The sequence below is a fragment of the Lepidochelys kempii genome, chromosome 3, assembly GCF_965140265.1.
Source record: "Lepidochelys kempii isolate rLepKem1 chromosome 3, rLepKem1.hap2, whole genome shotgun sequence".
Lineage (NCBI taxonomy): Eukaryota > Metazoa > Chordata > Testudines > Cheloniidae > Lepidochelys > Lepidochelys kempii.
In genome coordinates this window covers 115,464,129-115,482,683 of record NC_133258.1, presented here as the reverse complement: position 1 = coordinate 115,482,683, position 18,555 = coordinate 115,464,129, and the positions used below count along the sequence as shown (strand labels likewise).

The window sequence follows — 18,555 nt, the reverse complement described above, 5'->3', positions numbered from 1 at the left end:
TGGAGCCAATTGAGAATCACTTGACTTCTCTCAGAGCCAGTTTGGGTAAATATTTTCCCGGAGGAAATACACCCCTGAATGACTGGATTATCCAGCTTTTTGTAGCTGAGGCAGTGACTTTGTCCCATCTCTCAAATGACATTCAGGACAAGCTGATTGAACTTTAGAGTGATAGCACAGTGGACATTCAATTTTAAAAAAAGTCTTCGGGGGATTTTTGGTTGAAAGTTGGCTCATAATATCCTGCTTTGTCAAAGTGTATGATCAAAGCTCTTTCACTGTTTGGTTCATCTTATTTGTGTGGGATCAGATTCTCTGTGTTGGCTGTGCTAAAGACAAAGTACCATCTGAGACTGGAAGTGGAGGACAACCTCACAATTTCAGTTTAAAAAAACTCCTCACAAATTGATAAACTGTCCACAGAGAAATAGGCACACCCTTCACATTAAAGTATCGGTGTATTTGTAATTTAATTAAAGTTGTGTTAAGATCTCTGTTAGGTTTATGAGTAAGCTATCAAGCATACTTTTGTATGTGTCTATTTTTGTCTGGGTTGGGGGAGTACACAACCAAAAATTGTAACTCAAAGCCGGGGGGGTCTCAGCTCCAAAAGTTTGAAAACCACTGTTCTTTAAAGTGTCTATGGTGAGCAGGTGTTGTTGCCATTGTTGGTATCCTCAGGCTTCTTGCTTCAAGAGAAGTGCTGCTAGGTAAGCTATAGAAAAGTTGTTTTGAGTGTCGGTTTTCTGTAGGGGTTTAGAGCTCCCAGCAGGTTTTTATGCATCTTGGTGAATAAGAGAACTTATGTATTTGAACTCTAGAAACATTAGCTAATGCAAACATAAGATATCCTCCATTCTCTTCTTCCCATCAGTAAGTATTGTTCTTCTCATTTTGCAGATTAGGAAGCCAAAGCAAAAAAGTTAAGTGATCTGACAAAGACCACAGAAGGAGCGAGTGTTAGAGTTGGGATTAAACCATAAGAGGGACTGCCTGTTACAGTTCTGGGCAGTATTCATAGTGCTCAGATGCAGGCAGCTAGGTGGAAATAAGAGTTTTGCCAAACTCCACATCTGGCAGTTGGTTTAGGCCCCTCAAAAATCAAGAGACCTGTAGTTGTGGGGTTCATGGGTCTCAAAGGCCAAACCAGGGTGTCTCTGATGAGAAGGGTCCATGAATAACTTGTGATCTTTTGGAAAAATCCCAGTGACAAACTTCTACCATACCAGCCAGTTTACATTTTAAGACTTGCTTCGCATAAAAAAAGTCTAGTCACAATGATAGGTTGTATGAAAATCCCCCAGATTCATTAAATTAGATAAATTTATTTTATTTTAATGGGAGAATGAGATTAACATGGTCATTTATAGGTACCAGAGGAGAAGCTGTGAACTTCACAAGCCCAAAGGGCAGCTCCAGCAGGAAGCATTTTAATGAGGGACTGTGGATAGTATAGTCAATAAAGATCATCATTCAGAAAATAATCTGGGGAAAAAATACAAGCTCATTTTTTCTTCACTTGTAACTTAGGATATGGTCAAGAAGACTGGTGACTGGAGAAGAAATGTGGAAGCAAATAGCCGTTTGATGAAAAAGTTTGAGGAGTCCAGGGCAGAACTAGAGACAGTACTACAGATTGCCCATGGTTGCCTAGAAGAAAAAGGAAATCCTGAAGAACTTCTCAGGAAACATACTGTGAGTAGATTCTCTGACCTTCACTGCAGTCCCTATGTAGGCTTTAACAATGGACATATGTTACACTAGTACAAAGTCTATTTAATCTTATAAATGACATGGAATTTGATATTCGAATGATACTGTTCAGGAGGACTTGGTGGCAAGTAAAAATATAGAAGTTCTTATTAAGTAAATGAGCTAACTGGTAATATTACTACTTTTATTGTTCTTTTAAAATACTGTGCAGAATCCTATGTGTATAAGCTACCAACTCTGTGCAGTTGCTGAAATGTACAAGAATTAGTTGATTCTCTACCTTAGAAATTATTCAGGAATATCTCCTGCTAACTCTTCCAACTTCCTGCTAAATAGTGTACCATTTCTTAACTTGAATTCAGTCTTTTTAATGCAGCTACCTTCCAAGCTTGCAGAGAGCTAGTATGTGGTAGTATAAAATATGTCATTCTGAACTTCATCCTTGCTGCTTTCCATATCAATAACATTAAGCAACTTAACCTTCTAACTTTACTTTCAACATCAGGAGTTTTTCAGCCAGTTGGACCAAAGAGTGCTTAATGCCTTCCTGAAAGCTTGTGATGAACTTACTGACATCCTTCCTGAGCAAGAACAACACAGCCTGCAGGAAGCTGTTCGGAAACTCCATAAGCAGTGGAAGGTTAGTATTTAAATTAGAACTCTGGAATTGTAAACTGAATGGCTCCAGAGACCCAACTGCCCAAGCAATATGTTGTGCATGGAAACTGGGGACATCTTGTCCCTCTTCTTCCTCTTTCCGAATAAGTGAAAAAGACACGTTGATTGTAAAAATAAATACAATTACACAAAACTATGTTAAAAGAATATTATTACAGTTGCGAAGTCGAGCACTCAAAAGTAATGAAAATGCCAGAATTAAGCTTCCCTATGCAAGTTTAATTTGGTCCCCCTGTGCATATGCATTATGATACAGTCATTAATTACATGGTCACAGACTACTTTTTCCACAGGATGCCTGTGTCATTCAGATCACAGGATGGACAGTGTTCACTTAAATAGCAGCTGTTCAATATTTTCTTTTTCCCTCATTGTTTAGTGTGTGGCTCTAGGCCTTAGTTATTGTATTATTCAGACCCAGACAGAATTAATTTCTTCATGGGCATTCTTGTGTCACTCATCACTCTAGTATCTGAGTGCTTCACGGACATTAATGAGTTAATCTTCACAGTACCTCTGTGAGGTGAGGGGCATTATCCCCATTAGAGAAATGGGGAACTGAGGCACAAAAGGATTAGGTCAAACATATTGCTCAATTTGAAACACCTAGGACTTGATTTTTCAGAGTATTTAGTAGTATATTGCTTTATATATTTGAACCCAGTTCCTATTGTCTTCATTTGCACCTGTGAGTGCTCAGCACTTCTGCAAATCAAACCCCACGATCACAAGTTGGGCACCCAGAGAATGAGGAACAGACAGCTAGTGACCACCTGTGAAGAATTTAGTGTAGGTGAGTTGCCCACCATCACACAGAAACTTGGTGGCCAGTTTTCCAGGGCAACATTCAACTGTCTAAATCATGAGACCCAGCTTTCTCTTCCTGCAATCCTCTGCCTTATTCACTACACACCTTCTAATTTCTGAAACAAATGAGATAGGGGGTCCTACAGATGTCAACCTCCTTTGCAATGCAACCCTGATTTATCCCCCAGAGCAGGTCCATCGTCTGCACTGAATGATGCAGGCATCATGTGGAAAAAATAGTCTGTGATCATGTATTTAAGGACTGTAGCATAATGCATATTTAATTCTGGCACTTTCTACTTTTGAGAACTTGACTTTGTTCTTTTAATGTAGATTTTTGTGTGTAATTTCCTAGTTTTTTTTAAAAAAAGCAAACTGAAAAAAAAATTAATTTGATCATCTGGCATCATGTTGACACCCACGTGTATCATCAGCAGAGTTGGAACCTTTAGAGCCCACCACACAATCCTCTGCTACTTGAGCTAATGGAGTAATTGATAGCAATAGTAGGTTATTATCCTCTATCTGGACCAGCACAACAGGGGGAAGAGACACACATTTTGTCAGAGCGTTTTACAGATATTTCGTGACAGAAGAGACATGGTGAGACCCAGGATTCTTGGGCTCCATTTCAAGTTCAAGAGGGATGTGTGATTTTGTGGATAGAGACTCTTCTGCCTGTTTCCTCCCTAACTTGACCCCTTCTGTCCAACCTCTTCTTGTCCCAGTCCTGTCTCTTTTCTACCCCGGCTCCTCATCACAGTCTCATTCTCCTCAGCTACCCAGTCTCCACTCCTCAGGTTTCTAATCTCAGTCCCAGTCTCCATTCCCACCCAGTTGTAGTCTACCCCACTGGATTACCAGTCCCAGTCTCCCTCCCGCCATGTCCATGATTGGTCTCCTTGCCCTGTCATTTCCAGGTCTCTCCCCAGGTTTTTAGTGCCAGTTTCCTTACCTAGCCAGTACCAGTTTCCTCCTCTCGGCTCCTCACTGAAGTAGTCCTCTTCCCCCAGCCTCCAGTCACCGCATGCCCACATTCCCCCTCGCTATTGGCTCCTAGTCTCAGTCTCCCTCCCTTCCTGAGCTCCAAACTCAGTGTCTCCCCACCAGCCATCTCCTTGTCCCAGTTCTCCCCTGACATCCTAGCTTCTTGTCCGATACATCTCCCCTCCACCCAACCTTCTTTCCACTGCCCAGCCAGTCCCAGTCTCTCCCCAGGGTCCTCATCTAATCTCAGTCTTTTCACTCCTTGTATTTGCTCCCAGTCTCACATCCCGCGCTTCCAGTCTCCTTGCCAAACCTGTCCCAATTCTCATTTTAATGCCCAGACTCTGTTTTTTCCCTCGTCTCATTCTTGGAAATGGCTGAATTGTTTTGGCTGAATTTAAAAAAGAAAAGCAAAAAACAACAGCCTGAGACAGACATCTCACATGGAAAATTTCAGCCAGAACGGTTGCAGTTTGGAAAAGTTGCAAGCAGCTGAAAACTGAGTTTTATAATGGGAAGTGTCGAGCAATGAGAGGTGGTGCCCGCGCTGCTACTCGTGCTGCCTGCAATGTCACCTAACCTTTTCATGCTTTACACTGAAGCAGAGCTGACTGTAGTTACCCTAGTAACACTAATAAAACAGATTTTTAATAGATTAGGCTTTCAGTTTAAACAGTGCTTATTGCCAAAGACTAAAGTGACTGAGCAAAGACTGATAATAAGTCATGGAACAATTTCATTATTCAATACTTCATGAGCCAAGTTTTCAAATAGTCCTCTAAGACTATGCCTACAGAATGTTCAGGTTGAACATCTGGGGAAGCACAAAGCTCTCCACTTGAGTCCATCTTGCATACATCATTGCGGTAGTTAAATATCTAGAGGGAGGTTTTCAAAAGCACTCAGAATTGGCTGAATTCTCTGGGAATTTTACCATTGACTGCAATGCAAGCAAGATCAGGCCAACACTGGCCATTTTGGAAAAATCCTACCCCTAATAAGTCACATTTTGTGTGCACCTGTTGCTTTTCATGAACACAAAAGCTGGTGCCCTTGGGGGGTTGTTACTAATGTAGCCACACTATTATTATCGTTGTTATTTATTTTTATTGAGGTAGTATCTAGAAGCCCCAGTCATAGATCAGAATCTCACTTTGCTAGGTACTGTACACACTATTGTGAAAGAAGGTACCTGTCCAAAAGAGCTTGTGATCTAAGTATATAACTAATAATTCTGTCTAATAGATTTATTTTATTTCCCTTCATACATGAATGCTGAAAAACATCTGTTCTCTGTGTTATAGCATGTATGTGATTTCTGTTACACTTTAAAAATTGTTCTGTAATTCTCATTTAGTAGCCTTACATTGGATGAATGAGAATCATGCTTTCTTTCCGTGTTTGTTTTTTTTCCCTATGGAGTATAGGATCTCCAGGCAGAAGCCCCATATCATTTGGTCCATCTGAAGATTGAAGTGGAGAAAAGCAAACTCCTAGGCACAGTGGAAGAGAGTAGATCTGAACTTGCTAGAGAGAACAAGCTGGTATCCAGCAAGGGCAGTGAAAAGATCGTCAAAGAGCACAAGGTATGCACCATGTGCCACCAAGTGGACATGTGTGTAAATGCATTCAAACACAAAGGATATAAAAACCAAGGTCTCATTGACCACAATCAAGTTGCTCCAGATTCACACCAGTGCAACTGTACTGATTTCAGCTAAGTGAAACTGGTGTAATACGGCAGTAAATTGGACCCCTGGATGGAGGTTCTATAAGTTCTCTGAAAAACTTTTAAGTGTACTAAGAGTTGAAATCTTAAAGGAAAGGTGAATTTGATTTACTTTTGTACTGATATGCAAAAGCTGGGAGCCTACTTAGTTTTATATAAAAAAAATGTGATTTGTGGCTTTGTCAGTTTGTATTATTGTTGCTTTTTTCCCCTTTTCAGTTTTTCTTCAGTGATAAGGGACCCTATCAGTTGTGTGAGAAAAGGCTGCAGCTGATTGAAGAACTGTGTCTAAAACTCCCAGAATGGGATCAATTTAAGACTACATCGGAAAGCATCCAAGAAACCCTCAAGGAACTTAAATCCCAGATTGATAGCACCTATGTGAAGCTAAAAGAGAACCCTGACAAATGGAAGGAGTACAAGAATAGGTACTAGTTCTGTTGTTAGCTGGGTATGACAGAGCCTTGGTCAGAACAATTAGCATATGTGCTCTTCTTTAAAACTTCCAGCTGTAGAAAAATACAATTCAAGGAATAGTAAATGCTTTTTTTGTTCACAAACAGAAAACTCTATTTTATATAGTAGGTCCAAAATAATCTGCTTTTCTTCTTCTTGTTGTTTTTTTATTTAAGCTAATAATTATCAGCTGTGACTTGATAAAGGCTAGTTTACAGCTAACTTTTAACTTGTTTTGTGTTGTGTGGTCTTTGATTTCAGAATTTCTGAATTAACAAGTTGGATTTCATCAAAGGAGAGTGAGCTAAAGAAGATTAAGCTTGATGTCAATGATACTGCCAAATACAAACAATTTAAAACAGCCATGGAGGTTAGTTCTTAGCTTATATTAAAATAAAGGAGAGTGATTTCTTCCCTGGACTTCAGTGGTGTTCCCCATCAGTTCAGCTGCACAGAGTTGGCACCTATGGCCTCTATAAAAAGAGAAGCTGGAGGCAGGGTCATCTCACCACCTACCTTCACATCAGTGAGCAGACCTGGCTGGCAACACAGAGGCATAGAGTTTAAGGCCAGAAAAAACAACCAGATGATCTAGTCTGACCTCCTAGATGCCACAAGCAAGCAACACCACCCAGGACCCGCACACTAAACTCAACAGCCAAAATTAGACCAGAGTGTTACAGCCCCCAGAAAACTAAACTGTTGTTTGTCACAGGCAGAGAATAGGAGGGACCAAGGTGCACTAATACCCAAGACCCCTGCAATGGCAGGGAATATAGTGAGGGATACCCAGATGATCCTGGAGAGTTAACCACACCCCACACTGGGGCAACCCCCAGGTCACTGCCAATCTGATCTGGGGTAAAAATCCTTCCAATATGGCCATCAGTTGGACCCTGAGAATGTGAACAAGAATCAGCCAGCCTGAAAGAGAGAAAGCTGGGCGCCACCTCAGTGCAACATCCCACCCTGGTCAGTGTCCCATCTTCAGCAGTGGCCATCCCTGATACTTCAAAAGAAGGAGACAAAAGACCCAGAATACATTTGGGTGGGGGAATCCCTTCCTGACTCCTGAAGATGATTGGCTGAAGCCCCGTCATACACTCGCACTCATAAATTTGTCCAGCTCTCTCTTAAAACTAATTAAGTTGTTTGCCCCTGCAATTCCTAATGGGAGGTTGTTCCAGAACCTCACCCCTCTGGTGGTTAGAAACTTTCTTGTAATTTCCAGCCTGAATTTGTTCATGGCCAGTTTGTATCCATTTGTTCTTGTGCCAACGTTGTCCTTTTTCTTAAATAGCTCTTCACCCTCCCTGTTATTTACCTCTGTGATGTATTTATACAGAACAATCATATCGCCTCTTAGCCTTCTTTTTGCTAGACTAAACAAAGCCAAACTCTTCCAGTCTCCTCTCATAAGACAGGCCTTCCATATCCCTGATCATCCTAGTAGCCCTTCTCTGCACCTGTTCCAGTTTAAATTAATCTTTCTTGAACATGAGTGACCAGAACTGTACACAATATTCCACATGAGGACTTACCCCAGCCTTGTACAAGGCATTAATACTCCTCTATCCCTAATGGAAATGCCTAGCTTGATAATCTTAGGACTGCATTTGTCTTTTTCATAGCTGCATCACATTGGTGGCTCATAGTCATCCTGTGATAGACCCACACACCTAGTCTCTCTTCTTTTCTGTGACTTCCAACTGATGAGCCATCAGCTTGTGGCAGAAATTATTATTATTAGAGCCTAAGATCTTGCACTTTGTAGTATTGAATTTCATCCCATTTCTATTATTCCAGGCTTCACGGTCATCCAGATCTTCCTGTATAATATTCCCACCCTCCTCTGGATTGATGGTGCCTCCAAACTTTGTATCATCAGCAGATTTCATTAGCGCACACTTACTTGTTGTGCCAAGGTCATTAACAAAAATATTAAATAAGATTAGTCCCAAGACTGATCCTTGAGGCGCTCCACTAGTAACCTCGCTCCAGTCTGGTAATTCACCTTTCAGCAGAACCTGTTGCCTTATCCCCATTAGTCAGCTCCTTATCCACCTTACAATACTTCTCTTGATCCACATCTTCCCTAATTTAACTAATAATTTCCCATGTGGTGTCATGTCAAATGCTTTAATAAAGTCCAAAAATATTAGCTTTACTGCACTTCCCTATCCAAAAATCAGTTGTTTCCTCAAAGAAGGAAATCAGGTTAGTCAGGCATAGTCTGTCTTTGGTAAATCCATGTTGCATTATATCCCCTTTTCCATTTGCCTCTATGAATTTAATTATTCTTTTCTTCACAATTTGTTCTAAAGCCTTGCAAACAACTGAGGTCAGACTAACAGATCTGTAATTGCTAGAATCACCTTTTTTCCTTTTCTTAAATATACATATGATGTTAGCTGTTGTGCCATCTTATGGCACTACCCCTGAATAGATAGAAGTATTAAAAATCCTTACTATAAGGCTACCAATCTTTCATGCCAGTTCTTTCAGTATTTTGGGATGGAAATTATCCAGTCTCTCCCCACCTCCTTTGAGAGCATTAAGCTCTTTAAGAGGAGAGAGCTGGTAGAGTAGCTGAGGATCTGAACCTTTGACTAAATTCATTGAGATTAATAACTCAAGGTGTATATCGGGACAGAATTTGGCCCTTCTTCTTTTTTACAGTAGAAGGGAGAACAGGACTACAAATTAGTACAGTTTATCGAGGTTCATGAAAGTCATTAACAGATTATAAGGCATACCTATGCAGGAAAAAGGAATTTGAGTGACCTTGAAAAAGCACACAAGTCAGAGGATTAAGGGATGACATTGGCATGACTCTGCAATATCCTCTTTTTTGCGCTGGGCTACAAACATAAACAGTTGGGAAAAAGTGAGTGAAATGGGAAAAAAATTAGCTATTTTAGAAATTTTAAAAAAGTATATAGATGCTTATATAATTTGAAATATTATTCAACAAATAACACTCGAGGGAAAATCAGAGTTAAAAATAAAAATTAAATTATTAATTAAAATTATAATTAAAATCTTTATTACATTCTATAAATAACTATGGCTTCTTTAACAAGCAGCAGGTTGTTTTCTTGCACTGTTAACATTCTTCACCTTGTAAAAAATATGAAGGTGTAAAAAGAAACGTTTTGTTTCTATTTGGGTCATTCCAAATTTCCACATCTGCTATGTTGAGTAGAAGAGCTTGTGCAGTCACCTATAGATAAAAGCCATTTCTTGGTACTTAATGAAAACCAGTCAAAGCTAACACAATGCTTTCCATACCATGCCATCAAGTTTTATTCAGAACTCCCCACTGATTTCGCAGGTGATTTCTACATGCCATAGAAGGCAAGGTTTGACTGGTATAAGTACCAGTTTATCAACACTGCACTGAAGTGTTAATACCTTATTGAATGACTTCATTGTGATGTGATGAGAAGGTATATATTTCTGAGAGATATCAGTAAAATGGTAAAAATGGTGTTTTGGCAAATAGCCCTTCAGCCCTTACACCTCTTTTAGTCAATGGGACTTCTAACATGTGGAAAGGCTTTATCACTGGTCCCTAAAATGACCACATCAATATTTTTTTTAAAGCGTGGGTTTTCATATGTAGGAAAAATGTGCTTCACTTACCTTTTATACTGTGAGTGCTAATACACAGAAGGACATAGGTGCCTACTTGCCGCTTTAGGCACCTAACTCCCCAAATCAGGCACCACTGGGATTCACAAAACCCCCTCCTAGCTGCCACCAAACCCTGCAGGCACCTACATTTGTGCAGTAAAAGTTCCCTGGGTGCCTATGTTTCTGCCTTTGAGCAAGATCACAGCAGCCCCACTCCAAGGGTCTGGATGCGTAAGCCTCTGAGCAATGCACAATCCAGGAGAAAATCAGTGTTCCTCCTCCTAAATTGCCCAATCTGGGAAGCGTGTTCAAGTCCTTACCTTCCAAATTCGGCACTTATAGACAAACTGACACAAAATGGAGGGCGGGAACCTCCTTCTTAACTTTTAGTGGCTAGTGTATTCACCTGAGATGTGGGAGACTGCCAGTTCAGTCGCCCCTCCACCTGAGTGGGAGAAGGGATTTGAACAGATGAGTGCTCTAAAAAACTTTCTTTGTGACTCTGGCCTAAGTATCTGAAAACAGATGAAAACATAATAAAATGTTGCTAATTTGGCTAATCCTGATACTCTTTAAAATATGCAGTGTAATCCTAGTTTAGATAGAATCATAGAATCATAGAATATCAGGGTTGGAAGGGACCCCAGAAGGTCATCTAGTCCAACCCCCTGCTCGAAGCAGGACCAATTCCCAGTTAAATCATCCCAGCCAGGGCTTTGTCAAGCCTGACCTTAAAAACCTCTAAGGAAGGAGATTCTACCACCTCCCTAGGTAACGCATTCCAGTGTTTCACCACCCTCATAGTGAAAAAGTTTTTCCTAATATCCAATCTAAACCTCCCCCACTGCAACTTGAGACCATTACTCCTCGTTCTGTCATCTGCTACCATTGAGAACAGTCTAGAGCCATCCTCTTTGGAACCCCCTTTCAGGTAGTTGAAAGCAGCTATCAAATCCCCCCTCGTTCTTCTCTTCTGCAGACTAAACAATCCCAGCTCCCTCAGCCTCTCCGCATAAGTCATGTGTTCCAGACCCCTAATCATTTTTGTTGCCCTTCGCTGGACTCTCTCCAATTTATCCACATCCTTCTTGTAGTGTGGGGCCCAAAACTGGACACAGTACTCCAGATGAGGCCTCACCAATGTCGAATAGAGGGGAACGATCACGTCCCTCGATCTGCTCGCTATGCCCCTACTTATACATCCCAAAATGCCATTGGCCTTCTTGGCAACAAGGGCACACTGCTGACTCATATCCAGCTTCTCATCCACTGTCACCCCTAGGTCCTTTTCTGCAGAACTGCTGCCTAGCCATTCGGCCCCTAGTCTGTAGCGGTGCATTGGATTCTTCCATCCTAAGTGCAGGACCCTGCACTTATGCTTATTGAACCTCATCAGATTCCTTTTGGCCCAATCCTCCAATTTGTCTAGGTCCTTCTGTATCCTATCCCTCCCCTCCAGCGTATCTACCACTCCTCCCAGTTTAGTATCATCCGCAAATTTGCTGAGAGTGCAATCTACACCATCCTCCAGATCATTTATGAAGATATTGAACAAAACCGGCCCCAGGACCGACCCCTGGGGCACTCCACTTGACACCGGCTGCCAACTAGACATGGAGCCATTGATCACTACCCGTTGAGCCCGACAATCCAGGCAGCTTTCTACCCACCTTGTAGTGCATTCATCCAGCCCATACTTCCTTAACTTGCTGACAAGAATACTGTGGGAGACGGTGTCAAAAGCTTTGCTAAAGTCAAGAAACAATACATCCACTGCTTTCCCTTCATCCACAGAACCAGTAATCTCATCATAAAAGGCGACTAGATTAGTCAGGCATGACCTTCCCTTGGTGAATCCATGCTGGCTGTTCCTGATCACTTTCCTCTCATGCAAGTGCTTCAGGATTGATTCTTTGAGGACCTGCTCCATGATTTTTTCCAGGGACTGAGGTGAGGCTGACTGGCCTGTAGTTCCCAGGATCCTCCTTCTTCCCTTTTTTAAAGATGGGCACTACATTAGCCTTTTTCCAGTCATCCGGGACTTCCCCCGTTCGCCACTAGTTTTCAAAGATAATGGCCAATGGCTCTGCAATCACAGCCGCCAATTCCTTCAGCACTCTCGGATGTAACTCGTCCGGCCCCATGGACTTGTGCACGTCCAGCTTTTCTAAATAGTCCCTAACCACCTCTATCTCCACAGAGGGCTGGCTATCTCTTCCCCATTTTGTGATGCCCAGCGCAGCAGTCTGGGAGCTGACCTTGTTCGTGAAGACAGAGGCAAAACAAGCATTGAGTACATTAGCTTTTTCCACATCCTCTGTCACTAGGTTGCCTCCCTCATTCATTAAGGGGCCCACACTTTCCTTGGCTTTCTTCTTGTTGCCAACATACCTGAAGAAACCCTTCTTGTTACTCTTGACATCTCTCGCTAGCTGCAGCTCCAGGTGCGATTTGGCCCTCCTGATATCATTCCTACATGCCCGAGCAATATTTTTATACTCTTCCCTGGTCATATGTCCAACCTTCCACTTCTTGTAAGCTTCTTTTTTATGTTTAAGATCCGCTAGGATTTCACCATTAAGCCAAGCTGGTCGCCTGCCATATTTACTATTCTTTCGACTCATCGGGATGGTTTGTCCCTGTAACCTCAACAGGGATTCCTTGAAATACAGCCAGCTCTCCTGGACTCCTTTCCCCTTCATGTTAGTCCCCCAGGGGATCCTGGCCATCCGTTCCCTGAGGGAGTCGAAGTCTGCTTTCCTGAAGTCCAGGGTCCGTATCCTGCTGCTTACCTTTCTTCCCTGCGTCAGGATCCTGAACTCAACCAACTCATGGTCACTGCCTCCCAGATTCCCATCCACTTTTGCTTCCCCCACTAATTCTATCCGGTTTGTGAGCAGCAGGTCAAGAAAGCGCCCCCCCAGTTGGCTCCTCTAGCACTTGCGCCAGGAAATTGTCCCCTACGCTTTCCAAAAACTTCCTGGATTGTCTATGCACCGCTGTATTGCTCTCCCAGCAGATATCAGGAAAATTAAAGTCACCCATGAGAATCAGGGCATGCGATCTAGTAGCTTCCGCGAGCTGCCGGAAGAAAGCCCCATCTACCTCATCCCCCTGGTCCGGTGGTCTGTAGCAGACTCCCACCACTACATCACTCTTGTTGCACACACTTCTAAACTTAATCCAGAGACACTCAGGTTTTTCTACAGTTTCATACCGGAGGTCTGAGCAGTCATACTGCTCCCTTACATACAGTGCTACTCTCCCACCTTTTCTGCCCTGCCTGTCCTTCCTGAACAGTTTATAACCATCCATGACAGTACTCCAGTCATGTGAGTTATCCCACCAAGTCTCTGTTATTCCAATCACATCATAGTTCCTTGACATCACCAGGACCTCCAGTTCTCCCTGCTTGTTTCCAAGGCTTTGTGCATTCGTATATAAGCACTTGAGATAACCTGTTGATCGCCCCTCATTCCCAGTATGAGGCAGGAGCCCTCCCCTCACAGACATTCCTGCCTGTGCTTCCTCCCGGTATCCCGCTTTCCCACTTACCTCGGGGCTTTGGTCTCCTTCCCCCGGTGAACCTAGTTTAAAGCCCTCCTCACTAGGTTAGCCAGCCTGCTGGCAAAGATGCTCTTCCCTCTCTTCGTAAGATGGAGCACGTCTCTGCCCAGCACTCCTCCTTCATGGAACACCATCCCATGGTCAAAGAATCCAAAGCCTTCTCTCCGACACCACCTGCGTAGCCATTTGTTGACTTCGACGATTCGACGGTCCCTACCCAGGCCTTTTCCTTCCACAGGAAGGATGGACGAGAACACCACTTGCGCCTCCAACTCCTTTATCCTTCTTCCTAGAGCCACGTAGTCCGCAGTGATTCGCTCAAGGTCATTCTTGGCAGTATCATTGGTGCCCACGTGGAGAAGCAGGAAGGGGTAGCGATCCGAGGGCTTGATGAGTCTCGGCAGTCTCTCCGTCACATCACGAATCCTAGCCCCTGGCAAACAGCAGACTTCTCGGTTTTCCCAGTCAGGGCGGCAGTTAGATGACTCAGTCCCCTGGAGGAGAGAGTCCCCGACCACCACCACCCGCCTTCTCCTCTTGGGAGTGGTGGTTGTGGAACCCCCAACCTCAAGACATCGCATCTCATGCCTTCCAGCCAGCGGAGTCTCCTTCTGCTTTCTCGCCCCAGACATATCATCTGGTCCACTCTCCACAACGGTACCTGTGGAGAGAACATGAAAGCGGTTAGTTACCTGTGTCTGTGTTACTGGAACCCGGACATTCCGCTTACCTCTTCTGGAGGTCACATGTTGCCAAGCTTCTTCACTGGCCTCTTACATACATATATGCAGGATATTGTATGGTCAATATATGAAAAAATATATACAGTATTTACCATGTGGATAATGAGCACCAAAAATGCTAGCCTGTAGGGGGAAAAAACAGGCTTCAGCAATGTAATCAGTAGGGGACAATCCTGTATTGCTTGTGGAAGGAATGCAGGATTCAGCCCTATGTAGAACATGACAGACTCCATGGGAATTAGAGAAAAATACTATCCTGCAGTCTTCAAAGGAGAATACACAGACTCTCACACACATACTTTTGTGCTGCTAACCATAGGATTGATGGCAAGTTGCCCATTAATATTATTCGTTGGTATATTTAATTGATTCTAAGCTTGTATGTTTGTGATTCTTGTATAGATAATCCGACAAGATATCAGCAAACAAGGAGAAAATGTCGACTGGCTGAAATCTAGACTTGCTGATCTGACTGAGGTTTCTGCAGAGGATGAAGCCAGAAAGAAAGAGGATGAGCTATCTAAACTTTCTAGTAACTTCAAGGGACTCCTACATTTGCTGGCTGAGGTATAATATGAGAAACACAATGCCACTACATTTACAGCATCATATGTAGTGACATTAGCCATGCTACACAAGACTAAGTGACCTGCTGTTTTTTTTAATTACACTAGAAGCACACAGCAACCCAATTTTCTTCAGATTCCAGATGCAACAAAGCCTTGAGTCTAACAAACAAAAAATATTGACAGAGCTGATCAGCAGGCTTCTGAATCTTTCTCGGCTTCAGATGAACATTTCTGAATCCAAAATATGTGCAGTGCTTTAGGAGTTTTTATCTAAAAAAGGAACATTAGTTTGCTATAATTCAATACTATCAAGCATTTTACATTGACAACCTGATGATGTGGGTGTCTCAGGTTTGGAAGTCTCAGGCTTCTGTTGTTGCAACTCCTAGGCTAAATCACACCCTTACTTTCCAAAGTAAGAACATCTAATATGAATTAGATTGGCAGAATCAGGCTCCAAGTGATGGAGCCCACTGCCATCCTTACTGACTGATCTGCAACCAAATTCTGGTACCACTGAAGTCAGTGGGAGTTTTTGGCCCCTAAGAGACAGCGTACTAGAACACTACTTTCTGGCCTGAGAAAAGGGTTATGGATGAGTCAGTGTAAACGGAACTGCTTTGGCGTGGTTCATCAATGCCTGAATCATGTCTTTTGGGCACCCATGTTTCCCCAGCACGAATGGCACCATGTCAGCCCACTTCACCTCTGGCCCCTCCATTCTCTAGTGAGGAAGAAGATACTGAGGAGGAAGGTGTCTTATCTCAGCATTCCTTTGCCATAGAATCTACTCTGGGAAGCCTAGAACCCATCACAGGACTGACATCCAGACCTGGTAGGGCTTCCTATGGATGCCACCACTTATGCCATTCCCCACTCAGTGGCCCTACTGGGACCCCTGGGGGCATACAGGAGACAGTATCTCAGACCCCCGAGCCTATACAAGGAGAGGCTTAGATCTTCCCCGTCACTTTCCATTGCTGCACCTTCAGAACCCCCTGAGGAGAGAGCTGGAGAACAGGAGGAAGCCTGGGAACAGGTTACAACACCAACATCCAGCATTTCTTCTTCGTCCCTGGACGAGGTCATAATGCCACTGCCACTCACAGTGGTGGACGATTTTAAACCCTTTCAGGAACTCTTTAAAGGAATTGCTGATATCCTAGAGATTCCTCTAGAGGAGGTTCCAGAGTCCCAGCACAAACTACTGGACATTCTCCATACATCCACCTCATCTAAAATTGCACTTTCCATACATGGTGCACCCATGGAGCTGGCCAAAAATGTATGACAGACCCTGGCTGCGATACTGCCCACCTGCAAGAGAGTGGATAAGAAGTACTATGTTCCCTCTGTAGGACCAGGCTTCTTAAGGGAAGGTCATGCCTGACTAATCTAATCGCCTTTTATGATGAGATTACTGGTTCTGTGGATGAAGGGAAAGCAGTGGATGTATTGTTTCTTGACTTTAGCAAAGCTTTTGACACGGTCTCCCATAGTATTCTTGTCAGCAAGTTAAGGAAGTATGGGCTGGATGAATGCACTATAAGGTGGGTAGAAAGCTGGCTAAATTGTCGGGCTCAACGGGTAGTGATCAATGGCTCCATGTCTAGTTGGCAGCCGGTATCAAGTGGAGTGCCCCAAGGGTCGGTCCTGGGGCCGGTTTTATTCAATATCTTCATAAATGATCTGGAGGATGGTGTGGATTGCACTCTCAGCAAATTTGCGGATGATACTAAACTGGGAGGAGTGGTAGATACGCTGGAGGGGAGGGATAGGATACAGAAGGACCTAGACCAATTGGAAGATTGGGCCAAAAGGAATCTGATGAGGTTCAATAAGGATAAGTGCAGGGTCCTGCACTTAGGACGGAAGAACCCAATGCACAGCTACAGACTAGGGACCGAATGGCTAGGCAGCAGTTCTGCAGAAAAGGACCTAGGGGTGACAGTGGACGAGAAGCTGGATATGAGTCAGCAGTGTGCCCTTGTTGCCAAGAAGGCCAATGGCATTTTGGGATGTATAAGTAGGGGCATAGCGAGCAGATCGAGGGACGTGATCGTTCCCCTCTATTCGACATTGGTGAGGCCTCATCTGGAGTACTGTGTGCAGTTTTGGGCCCCACACTTCAAGAAGGATGTGGATAAATTGGAGAGAGTCCAGCGAAGGGCAACAAAAATGATTAGGGGTCTGGAACACATGAGTTATGAGGAGAGGCTGAGGGAGCTGGGATTGTTTAGCCTGCAGAAGAGAAGAATGAGGGGGGATTTGATAGCTGCTTTCAACTACCTGAAAGGGGGTTCCAAAGAGGATGGCTCTAGACTGTTCTCAATGGTAGCAGATGACAGAACGAGGAGTAATGGTCTCAAGTTGCAGTGGGGGAGGTTTAGATTGGATATTAGGAAAAACTTTTTCACTAAGAGGGTGGTGAAACACTGGAATGCGTTACCTAGGGAGGTGGTAGAATCTCCTTCCTTAGAGGTTTTTAAGGTCAGGCTTGACAAAGCCCTGGCTGGGATGATTTAACTGGGAATTGGTCCTGCTTCGAGCAGGGGGTTGGACTAGATGACCTTCTGGGGTCCCTTCCAACCCTGATATTCTATGATTCTATGATTCTATTTTCTCACCCTGCACCAAATTCACTAACGAGGCAGACAACAACAACAGAGATCCACTCCATACAACAAAGAGTGGAAATGTTCGGATCTTTTTGGCCACAAGGCCTAATCATTCTTCAGTTCTGGATTGCCAAATACGCTGCCCTAATGGCAAAATACAACTACACTCCAAACTCACTGAATTTATTGACATCATACCAGAGGACAAAAGAGACCAATTTAAGTCCATAATTTCAGCGGGCCAACTCCTATCCAGAACCTCCTTACAGGCCTCTCTAGGTATGGCTGATACAGTGGCGTGCTCCATGGCCACTGCTATAGTTATGTGCCGGGCTTCATGGCTCCACCTGTCTGGTTTTGTAAGGGAGGTACAATCCACTGTCAAGGATCTGCCATTTGATGGCTGTAAGCTGTTTGTGGCAAAAACTGATGAGACGTTGCATACTCTGAAAGACTCGAGGGCGACACTCTGCTCCCTGAAAATATAGACACCTGTGTCAAAAAGAAAAAAGGGTCAATACTAGCCCACTCAGCGTGCAAGGTCTGTCCCATACACCTCAACAGAGGCACTATGACACGCAAAGGCAAAGACAGGGGCCTTCAAAGCGTCACCAACTGCCTCCATTCTTATGCGTTGACACCATCACTAACCATCCCCTGTTTTGGATACTGGTTGACCTGTTTATGCCCAGCATGGTAATCCATCATCACAAAGAAATGGGTTTTGGAGATAATCCTTTCAGGCTATACAATAGCATTAATCCCCCCCCCCCACCACCACCACCATCCCTCTTCAGGGACCCCTCACACAAACACTTTCTGCGGCAAAAAGTAAATCATCTCCCGCATCTGGGTGTCTTGGAACACGTCCCATCACAACACAAAGGGAAGGGTTTTTACTCCCACTACTTCTTAACTCAGGAAAAGAACGGAGGATAGAGGTCTATCTGAGACCTCAGAAAACGCAACAAATTTGTAAGGGTCCAATGTACAGATGTAAAATGTTAACTGGTTAACCGATAAGCATCAGTCTTATTGGTAATGTAGTCAAT

General features: G+C 43.5%; 1 protein-coding gene and 1 long non-coding RNA gene across 12 annotated transcripts in view; one reads left to right on the top strand and one right to left on the bottom strand.

Annotated features, from left to right (window-relative positions):
• The window catches only part of SYNE1 (spectrin repeat containing nuclear envelope protein 1), a 501,442-nt gene that overhangs the window by 169,807 nt on the left and 313,080 nt on the right, over positions 1 to 18,555 (top strand). For all 11 annotated transcript variants that reach the window (XM_073337684.1, XM_073337695.1, XM_073337685.1 and 8 more), the window contains 6 exons: positions 1,531 to 1,695; positions 2,219 to 2,353; positions 5,613 to 5,771; positions 6,134 to 6,342; positions 6,632 to 6,740; positions 14,719 to 14,883. In XM_073337684.1, coding sequence (XP_073193785.1) covers positions 1,531 to 1,695; positions 2,219 to 2,353; positions 5,613 to 5,771; positions 6,134 to 6,342; positions 6,632 to 6,740; positions 14,719 to 14,883 — 942 coding nt within the window. The remainder of the gene's footprint in view (positions 1 to 1,530; positions 1,696 to 2,218; positions 2,354 to 5,612; positions 5,772 to 6,133; positions 6,343 to 6,631; positions 6,741 to 14,718; positions 14,884 to 18,555) is intronic.
• The window catches only part of LOC140909130 (uncharacterized), a 62,712-nt gene continuing 61,840 nt past the window's right edge, over positions 17,684 to 18,555 (bottom strand). The window contains exon 3 of the long non-coding RNA XR_012158096.1: positions 17,684 to 17,995. This is a non-coding gene — a long non-coding RNA (uncharacterized lncRNA). The remainder of the gene's footprint in view (positions 17,996 to 18,555) is intronic.